Source organism: Leptodactylus fuscus, chromosome 7, assembly GCF_031893055.1.
Source record: "Leptodactylus fuscus isolate aLepFus1 chromosome 7, aLepFus1.hap2, whole genome shotgun sequence".
In the NCBI taxonomy this organism is placed as follows: Eukaryota; Metazoa; Chordata; class Amphibia; order Anura; family Leptodactylidae; genus Leptodactylus; species Leptodactylus fuscus.
This window is the reverse complement of record NC_134271.1, coordinates 119,393,656-119,403,994: the sequence shown is the minus strand read 5'-3', so window position 1 is coordinate 119,403,994 and position 10,339 is coordinate 119,393,656. Positions and strand designations below refer to the sequence as shown.

Genomic DNA, 10,339 nt, shown 5'->3' with positions numbered 1-10,339 from the left:
CACTACTAAATCCTCTCCAACACTCCACTAGAACTTCTTCTGTTCTTTTTCAACAGCTCAATGAGAGGGTGTTATCCAGTGACTGTAAACAAGCTTGTACCTGTAGCCCAATGGGTGGTCTTATCTGTGAGGACACCGGGTGTGCGGCGGACGAGACTTGCCAGATTAAAGATGGCGTGGTGGCTTGTATTAACAAAGGTAATATTTATGGATTGGCTAACAACTTTGCTCTTATGCTTTTGCTTCAGCTTGCATCCCTACCTTTACTGTAATGGCTGTCTCTGGTGCTTTTTGGAGCATGCGCGCCTTCCCCCCCCCCCCCCCCTTCCCAATTCCAACATTTTAGAATTCATTTTCTTTGGAATCTTGTCTACTAGAACATAGAAATGACTAGTTCTGTATATATCCAGTGATGTTTCATCCAAGTCTCTTCTAAACCTTTCCTTATCCAATTACAGATCCATGCAAGTCTGTGAAATGTAGGATCAAAGAAACTTGCAAGATAAAAGATAGAAACCCAGTCTGTGTTCCAGACTTCACACGCAACTGCTGGGGTTGGGGTGACCCCCATTATCACACTTTTGATGGATACGACTATGACTTCCAGGGAACCTGCACATATATCCTGTCTAAATATGGAGGAGGAGATGGGCTGGTACCATTTACAATTGAAGAGAAGAATGATAATCGAGGAACCCAGGCCGTATCGTACGTCAGAACTGTCACCATCTACGTATATGGATACAAGATTGCCATAATGAAGGATGAGTTTGGCAAAGTTAGGGTGAGTTTTATGTAGTGCAACAGTTGAAGGGATAATTCATCTGAATACTCATCCCATGTTGCATCCAGTATTGTGCTGCAGGGGGCAGTGTTAGCCCTGCACCACCATAATGTGTAGAAGCTGATGGAAGGACCACACTGAACAAGCAGGCTTGGTTTAATGTTCTAGCTCTGAATCCTGCAGAGGAGTGAAAGCTTTGCAGTATAATTATTATTATTTATTTTTTCTTATGGTAGAGTTGGAAGGGACCTCAAGGGCCATCGGGTCCAACCCCCTGCGAGTGCAGGTTTTCCTAAATCATCCCAGCTATATGTTTATCCAGATTCCGCTTGAAGATTTCCATTGATGGAGCGCCCACCACCTCCCGTGGCAGCCTATTCCACTCTCACTACCCTCACTGTCAGAATGTTTTTCTAATGTAGCCTGTAATTTATATCTTCTAAACCTTCTTTCCCAATTCACACCCAAACAGGTCAATGATGTAATTACCAATCTACCAGTTACATTGTTAAATGGGAAGATCTGGGCCAGGATCAGTGGTGCTAATGCAGTGGTACAGACAGACTTTGGCCTTCAGGTGACCTATGAATATAAATGGCACGTGGTGATCACACTCTCCAGCAGCTACTATGGCCTTACACAAGGTATTTGTGGAAACTTCAACCAAAATATCAACGATGAGCGGATAACTGCAGACAATACATTGCTTCCCTCCATTCTAGAATGGGTCAAGAGTTGGAAGGTCAAGGATGGAGATCCCTTTTGCTTTGACTATTGTCCTGGACTGAAATGTCCAACTTGTGATGATGCTAAGAAGAACCTGTATGGAGATGACAAGAGATGTGGGCTTATTAGCAAAGTTGGAAATGGGCCATTCCAAGAGTGTCATCCTAAAATTAACCCAGACAACTTCTTTGCTAGTTGCTTGTACGATGTCTGCATTAATGGTGGTGCAAAGCAGTTCCTGTGTCAAGCCCTGAATGCCTATGCCAACACCTGCAGGAAACAAGGAGCTCAAATATATGATTGGAGAACACCATCAGGATGTGGTAAGTGAGAATAATATATGAAAGCAAAGATGGCTGCCATTATATATGCTGTGAGAGGGGAGGAGGAGCACAAGTGTAATGAGAAGGTGGTAACACTGTAGTTCATATTTATGTCATGAAAGAATACATACCATGAGACTTGGGAGGAGCAGATATGAAACGGGGTTCAACTTTAGATTAAAGGGATCCTATAATTTAGAAGGTTTTTGGTCCCTTATCGGAATAGCCTTAAAGGCTATTCTCCTACCTACGTTTTCTCTGGGCTGCTGTTCGGTAGAAATACTGGTTTCATACCAGTATGCAAGTGAGTTCTCTTGCAGCACTGGGGGTGTCCCCAATGCTGCAAGAACGCTTTCCAGCGACGCCTCCATCTTCAGAAACATCCCCCTTTCTTGTGTCTTCCGGAATAGGCAGTGAAACTTGTAGGCCTGGGCAGAGCCGACTGCACATGCCCACAAGAAAGTGGACATTTACACAGTAAGCGGCCATTTTTCTTGTGGCTGCAGGCGTGCGCAGTCACCTCTGCCCAGGCCCGCGGCCTACAAATTTCACCACCTACGCTGGAAGAAGACCCGAGGAGGTTCCTGAAGATGGTGCTGGAGAGTTCTCTCGCAGCATTGGGGACACCCCTAGTGCTGCAAGAGAACTCATTTGCATACCGGTATAAAACCAGTATGTCTACCGAACAGCAGCCTGGGGAAAACAACGAAAGGTAGAATGGCCTTTAGGCTATTCCACCATGGTACGCAGGAAAAAATACCTTCTAAATGATAGGATCCCTTTAAGACTACATGCTGTGGGATTAGGGCAGGGGTGAGACGCAGCTGTCTATTGAAGTGACAGAATGAGTGAAGAGAATTGAACATGACAACATTAAATGAATTTTATGCAGTGGCAGGAGAATGTAGATTTGCCTAAAATTAGCAATTTCTTAGTAGCAAGTGACACTTTGCAGTGACTTGACTTTTTTGAAGGTGGGCATGCCATCCCCCTTAATCAGCAAGACTTGTCACTTATGCCAGAAAGCTGGCATAAGGGATGTGCCCAACCTGACAAAGCAGACACACTCACACTCTGCACAGTAGAGAAATCTGAGAAAGTTTGCCATAGCTCTTGTTTTGTTCTTTTCCAGTCTTGCCATGTCCAATGAACAGTCATTATGAATTCTGTGGAAACGCCTGCCCGGCTACCTGTACTGATCGCACTGCTCCATCGCAGTGCACTGAGGCTTGTGTGGAGACCTGCCAGTGTAATGATGGCTTTGTCCTCAGTGGTGACAAATGTGTTCCCGTATCGGGTTGTGGCTGCACTTACAATGGTGCCTACTACCAAGCTAACCACGAATTCTGGGAAGATGACAACTGCCGTAGAATCTGTAAATGTGATCCAAATGTTGGCCTGGTGGTCTGCAAGGATGGCGGCTGTAAAGACGGTGAAAGGTGCTTGGTGTCTAATGGAGTGAGAAGTTGTCAACCCGTCAGCTTTGTCACATGCATAGGTTCTGGAGATCCCCACTACACAACTTTTGACGGCAAAAGATATGATTTTATGGGTACTTGCATATACCAACTTGTTGGCGTGACCTCCACCAACCCATCGGTGCCTCATTTTAAGGTGACCGTCCAAAATAACAACCGTGGTGGCAACAAAGCCGTTTCTTACACTAAAGTGGTTACCCTGGAAGCTTACGACTTGGTTTTGACGCTTAGCATGGACTACACTCGTCGTATATTGGTAGGTATGGGGTCAATGATCAGAATTTTTCAAGGTCTGTTGAAATCTAATATGGCTGTAGGTTGGACTTATTGCATGTTCTGTTCTCAATGCTTCATCCTGACGGGACCTGTACCAAGGGACCCTTTCAGTTGTCACGAGCTTCAAACGAGACAGAATACTCTTGCATCGAGGTGTAGTAGGTACTGGATAGACATTTAACCTTCATTTGTGATTTCTGGGTACATGCCCCGTCTCCCTTGACTGATACAATATGCATGCAATGTCGCCCTCTTTCCAACCCTCTACCATGTTGAATAACCTCTCCACTCTCCTGTGATGGGCAGCTCTGAGGTTTTGTTGGACTGATCCACACTCTTGCACACTGTCCTGACACTACCTCCAATTTGAGATGCGGTCAATGATCAATTTTCTGTACCTGTTTCTCATAAATGCTCTGGATCAAAAATGCCCTGGAAAAGCCTAGTTATATAGGCAATGGTTAAGATGAACAGAATTCTGACTTTGGTTTTGTTTTAGGTCAATGGAGTGGTTACTTCTCTTCCATTCTATTACCAAATGAATAAAGTTGTAGCCTATATGAGTGGCAGCCAAGGGATCATAAAGACAGATTTTGATGTCACCGTGACATATGACTGGTACAGCTACGTGGCAGTAACCATATCCAGCAACTATGTGAATTCTGTTGGTGGTTTGTGTGGCAATTATAACAAGAATCCCAATGATGACTTTAATATGAAGGATGGCAACACAGCTACAAATGCTGTTCAATTTGGTAACAGCTGGAAAGTGGGTGATGTTCCTGGCTGTTCTCCAGGGTGTCCTGGAAGCTGTCCTGTATGTTCAGAAGTCCAAAAAGAACAGTACAAGACTGAGAAATACTGTGGACTGATGAATAAGCCCAGTGGGCCATTCAGTAAGTGTTACTCAGTTGTGGACCCAACCCCATTCATTAATGATTGTGTTTTCGATGCTTGTCAATACAAGGGACACCCATCATCCTTCTGTAATGCCATTGGTCTCTATGTGGCATCTTGCCAGGCAGCTGGCGTCCGGTTACAAGAATGGAGATCCCCATCATTCTGCAGTAAGTGATTCTCATGATTTGTTGTTGCTATTTGTGTCCTAAACGTCGTCTGTTTCCAGCACACTGTCCTTGGCAGTGATACTGTCCTCTATTGAATTTCCTTCTAGGCCTATCGTGCCCACTGAACAGTCACTATGAATTGTGTGGAAACTCCTGTCCGATCACTTGCTATGGGTTGTCCTCTCCAGCTGGATGTGACTCTCCCTGTAAGGAAGCTTGCTACTGTGATGATGGATACATTCTGAGCGGACACAAATGTGTTGCCATTGTCAACTGTGGCTGTGTGTATCAAGAGCAATATTATCATAAGAATGAAACCTTCTATCCTAATGGTCAGTGCCGTGAGAAATGCCAGTGTGGTGCTGATGGCATTGTCAGGTGTAAATCCATAGCCTGTGGGCCTGAAGAGGAATGCAAATTGGTAAATGGAGTCTGGGGATGTCGAGCAAAAGAATCTGGCAGGTGCGAGGCTTCTGGAGATCCACACTACATCTCTTTTGACGGTCTCCGATTTGACTTCCAAGGTACTTGCACGTACATCTTGTCCAAGGTTCTTGAAGATGATGCTGATCTGGTGATGTTCTCTATTGCTGTTGAGCATGAAGGCTATGGAAATGGTAAAGTTGCTGTGACGAGGCTCGTGGTGGTGTCTGTATATGGTTACACAATAGCCATTGAAAGGAACATGAGATCAAAAGTCAAGGTCAGTATTTCCAAAGAGTCTGTGCCTTCATGGTGTAATCCTGCAGCTTCATCTTTATTGTGTTTTGTGTCTTAGGTTGACGGAGAGCTCACCAATCTTCCACTGGTACTAGATGATGACCGTATCCTAATAAATCAAGAAGGAGGGAATGTGGTCTTGCAGACAGACTTTGGTCTGAAGATTCTTTATGATACCATTTACCATGTGATCCTTACTGTTCCAAGTACTTACCGTGGGAAACTGGGTGGCCTCTGTGGCAACTTTAATGGTGACAAAATTGATGACTTCCGGCTTCCCAGCAAAGAAGTAGTGAAGAATGTCAATGAGTTTGGGGTGTCCTGGAAGGTTACTGTTGCTGGAGCTAAGTGCAGTGATGGCTGTAATGAGGGAGAATGCCCGGTATGTACGGAAGCCAAGCTTCAGCCATTCAAAGCCGCATCCTCTTGTGGTCTAATGACAAATCCATCTGGGCCATTTCAAGCGTGTCATTCCAAGATCAGCCCATATGAATATTTCAACTTCTGCGTCTACGACTCCTGTGCTACTGATGGAAAGGACGACGTTCTATGCAAGAGTCTTCAGGCCTATGCAGCCGTTTGTCATGCTGTCGGGGTTACTATTGCTACTTGGAGAAGCCCAACGTTCTGTCGTAAGTAGTAACTGGCTTTTGTCCTGTTTAGTCCCTTCCCCTGTAATTAGTGGCCTAAATGACACATGTGGTGGTTTTTCCTTCCAGCGATGTCCTGCCCGGCCAACAGTCACTATGAACTTTGTACCAGATCTTGTGAACAAAGTTGCTCTGGACTCATGGCACCAATGAAATGTACAGACCAATGCTTTGAAGGCTGTGAATGTAACACTGGATATGTGCTGGATGGAGATCATTGTGTCACAGCAGACAAATGTGGATGTGCATTCAATGGCAAATACATGAGGGTGAGTCAGAATCTAAAGGAACTGCCTTATATCCTTGGATTAGACTTAGATTACCTAGGATGTTATGTGATAAAATATATAGCCTGTGGAAGGTTGTAGATTTTTGGACTTGCTCTAACCTGCACCTTATCTTCGATCTGTTATTTTTCAATGAGTTGCAAGATACAGTGGATCAGCAAAAGGATTCTCAAAATAACAAAAGGTGTCTGCATTCCCAAATGTGTACCCAGGATCACAGTTTAGACCTTCACTCTATGCTACACTGATGCTCTGGCAGACGAGCCCCCATTCTAGTAGACCTGGCATATCCATACATTACATGGACAGCCATTCATTTCAATAGTCTTCACCTCCGCAGTGGTAACAGCAGATTGCTGGGTCTGTGGCAACAAAGTCACCATTGTGGAGCTTGAGAACAAAGCCAACCTTATACTGGGTATATAGCTAAAATGTATGCAAACTCCACCCACTTGGCACTTTTGAAGGTGCCATCTTTAAATGGGTGTTTACTATAAATCCACCCCATCAGTCCCATAGATAAATATACTGGTAACTTCCATACTGATCCACTGCTCCCTTCAAACAGTTGTCTTGGAGTACTCCCTTTCATGATTGCTTGGGCTCCCTCGTGCTGGATGCCCTCTGATCTAGCCATTTTTTTTCCTACACGGATTACTATTTAAATGCCAAATCTAGAAGGAAAATATTCATTGTACAACTATTGCTTGTGCTTAAAAAAAAAAAAAAAAAAAAAAAAAAAAAACCTTACTGGTCTCATCCAAGTTGGTGACACTTTTGATTTTTCTCAATTAGGAGGGTGAGTCCTCTTTCACAACAGACTGTACCATACAATGTAAATGCCAGGCTGGAGGTGTTACCTGTACTGCATTCACATGTGGTGACAAGGAAAACTGCCGTCTAGTCAATGGAGTCCGTGGCTGCTACAAGGTGGAAGGAGAATGCACCGTGAACTCTCTGAAGCTGATTACGTTTGATGGCCTCACAGGAGGACCTATTGGTACTGGGCCTGTAGAAGTGGCATCTCTGTGTGATGGAAAGGCCACCTCATGGTTCCGAGTTATTGCTGATCTCCAGAGCTGTGGAAAGGCAGCAGCATCAGTGGCCAGACTTCATGTGTTCCTTGATGGTTCCCTGGTGACCTTCTCTAAAGATAAGGAAATATGGGTGAGTGTCTATGCATAAAGATAGGACTGGATCAAATAAGAAAATATTCTTAGCAAACATGTAAAAACCTATATTCTTTGTGTAGGTAAACGGGCGCTTGGATCGTCTGCCTGTTGCGTCTGGAATTCTGTCGGCCAATGCTGGGGAGGAATCTGTTTTAATCCAGATTACCGCTGACTTGAATATTGAATTGACCACCAGTGGTAACCTTGTTGTCCGGGTCTCTGACAAATTGTCTGGGCTTATTTGTGGGGCTTGTGGAAACTTTAATGGTAACACTTTTGATGATCTCAAATCTCCAGGAGGAGATCTAGTCACTGACATCGTAGAGCTCATAGCATCCTGGAGAGCTCGGGATTTAACCAGTTGGTGAGTGACTTTAATGCCCATGTTTCTCTTAGGGCTTCCCTAATAAATTCACATTAGACTGTATTTGTGGACTGTTATGGAAGTGTAGCAACTACTTGATGCTCCACTAGTCAAATCCCAACTAGGGAATATGGTCATCCTATAAGAGGGACTCTCAATGATACAAATATAATCGGCCCTGGTGCCAGTATACTCAACACGGTCAGTACACTTAGTGTTTGGAATGAAGGACCTATTGCCCACCAGAGGAACTTGTTCTGGGGGCCCTTCCAACAGCTTCTTGCTAATGGCCTACAGCGCAGCTCCTGCATTGAAATCTTACATATGTGCTGCCTGCTTGGCGTTACTGACTATTTTTTCCTATAGTACTCTGCATGCCCCACTAGCTCCACACATGCTAGGCACATGTGCAAGATTATAATGGGGGAGCTGTGATGTAGGCATAGTACAGGGCTGCAATTGGAAGTCTGAGCACTGCACAGTATAATGCTCCACATGGTATATAATGTTCTATAGTGCCCTCCACAGTAGTGTGCTCCCCAGAGACCCCACGCAATGGAATAGGTTCCCCACAGTGCCCCTCCCAGTATAAGGGACCACAGTATAAAATGCTCCCAAGAGCTGCCAACCTCTTTAAAAATTAATTTTGACATAGTTGTGAGGTTTGGCCCATTTCATTGCTATTATAATTGGGTTTCTTCAGAACCCCATGGGAGGCTAAGGGGGAAAAATAACACTTCTACTCCCCTTCTGGGCATCCACTGTTTTCTCTGGTGGCTTTCTAGACATTGGGTAGTCTGCTGCAGACCTGGTGTCCCAATGTCACCACTGAGGCCCAATCACAAGTCTCAGTGATGTCAACCACAGGCCAGAAATGGCACATGCCACTTTCCATTAGCTATATTAGCGGACCCCTGCCTAGACTAACACTGCTACTACATGGCACAAATGGTTATTAGATGTAGCACATGAGCCAATGGTGAGCTAATCTCTGGGGAATCCTACCTAGAAGATGACATGTAACATTAGGATAGCCCTTTAATGTGATAGGTTTACACATCTAGACACAAGACTGTAGTTAAGATGTTAGCAAAATTGAAGTTGTGTGAAGTATAGTGTATATAGAAGTAGGTGGAGAAAGCTGCTAATACAATAGAATGTGGCTCTTGTTAGTGGATTAATAGCACCAGGTACCACAATCTCAGGCCACTTGGCCTTTACCTGGGTTTTCTGGCACTATTTGCAGCCTCTGGTTCCCTCCACCACTTGTACTGGCTACAAATTCTGAGAAGCAAAAAAAATCTCTCAACCAATGAACAAATATTAAATCTTGGCTGGCAATTTCTTAGTGATGGGTTTCTGGGAAGGATTGCCCAATATGGCTGCAATTCTAGGCCTCATCAGGTCTGTAGTACAACATGATACACATCTTGCTCTTGGGGTACACTCACATGGAGGAAGTTGCTGTGGATTTGGGGGCAGATTTCATCCAGAATCCGCCTCCCATTGTCCTCAATAGGGGAAGAGATTGCGGCAGGACGCTGAAAGAATCATCATGCTCGATCTTGCAGCGGATTCCACGGCTCAAGATGCCCCGCTGATCACACATTAACCTGGGCCTAACTGGCAGCAGACAGCGCAACGGAATGGCTAGACACCTGGCCAAATACGGCAGCTAACAATGTTTCCACAGTGTGACTTTGCCCTGAATCGCACAAGTATTTACCATCTTTAATCTTTTCTATTGTAGTAACGTATAAATCAATGGAGAGACTCTGACAGTTCTGGAAACAGATGCACACTTTATGAAGAGGATGGAAATCTGGAGAACTGCTGACTTTCATGACATGAAATCTGACTATAGAACTGCCAAATGACTATATATATTTCTAAGGACGATCTGCAAAACAAGCCAAATGCAGTAAAATGTTGTAAATATCTCTAGAATATAAGATCTGTATATAGATGGCTTTGGATTTGTGGATTTTTTTTTTCCTGCTAAAAAATATAAAATTTTTGCTACTGAATACTGCTGTAGATTCTGTCTGTCATTGTTATAAGATACTAAGTTTCAATAAGGATAGCAAAAGGAAAACTTGGATCAGTACATGGCAAACCAGTCTGATTCCAGAGGGATAACGTTAAAGGGTCTCTGCAGTTTCGTCAAGGTTGACGTGATGACCAAATATTTAGCCGATGTTCTGGTGGTTGATGTAACTGTAGAACATCCTTGGCCACTAATGGTTATTACAGGAAGTAGCAGCTACAGTAACTAGACAAGGATGTGGTTTCAGTCTATTCTGTCCCTCCTGGTGTCTCAGTCCGTCACTCAAGGCTGCTTTAGGTTGATGTTGGTTAAACTAGACCTGGAATGTCATTTTCAAGAAAAACTTTCATTAATGTATATTTTATGCCTTCTTTTGTCATGTAAGGTGTGTGCATAGTATTCAGTTCATCAGATGACTCTCCTGCTGCTTTCTCCCCTCTCACAG

At 44.1% G+C, this 10,339-nt stretch overlaps 1 protein-coding gene across 1 annotated transcript; it reads left to right on the top strand.

Moving 5' to 3' along the window:
* The first annotated feature begins 757 nt into the window (after positions 1–757).
* Positions 758–6,014, top strand: LOC142214481 (IgGFc-binding protein-like). The gene is made up of 6 exons (XM_075283429.1): positions 758–784; positions 1,257–1,833; positions 2,966–3,567; positions 4,087–4,654; positions 4,762–5,357; positions 5,433–6,014. The coding sequence occupies exons 1-6, from the start codon at positions 758–760 to the stop codon at positions 6,012–6,014; spliced, it is 2,952 nt and encodes a 983-aa protein (XP_075139530.1).
* Positions 6,015–10,339: the final 4,325 nt, after the last annotated feature.

Bases quoted from the DNA above. Each gene is read 5' to 3' on its own strand.
- LOC142214481 (XM_075283429.1), top strand. From the start codon at position 758: ATGAAGGATGAGTTTGGCAAAGTTAGG. The intron at 785-1,256 runs GTGAGTTTTATG...ACACCCAAACAG, and splicing joins ATGAGTTTGGCAAAGTTAGG to GTCAATGATGTAATTACCAA. The intron at 3,568-4,086 runs GTAGGTATGGGG...GTTTTGTTTTAG, and splicing joins ACTACACTCGTCGTATATTG to GTCAATGGAGTGGTTACTTC.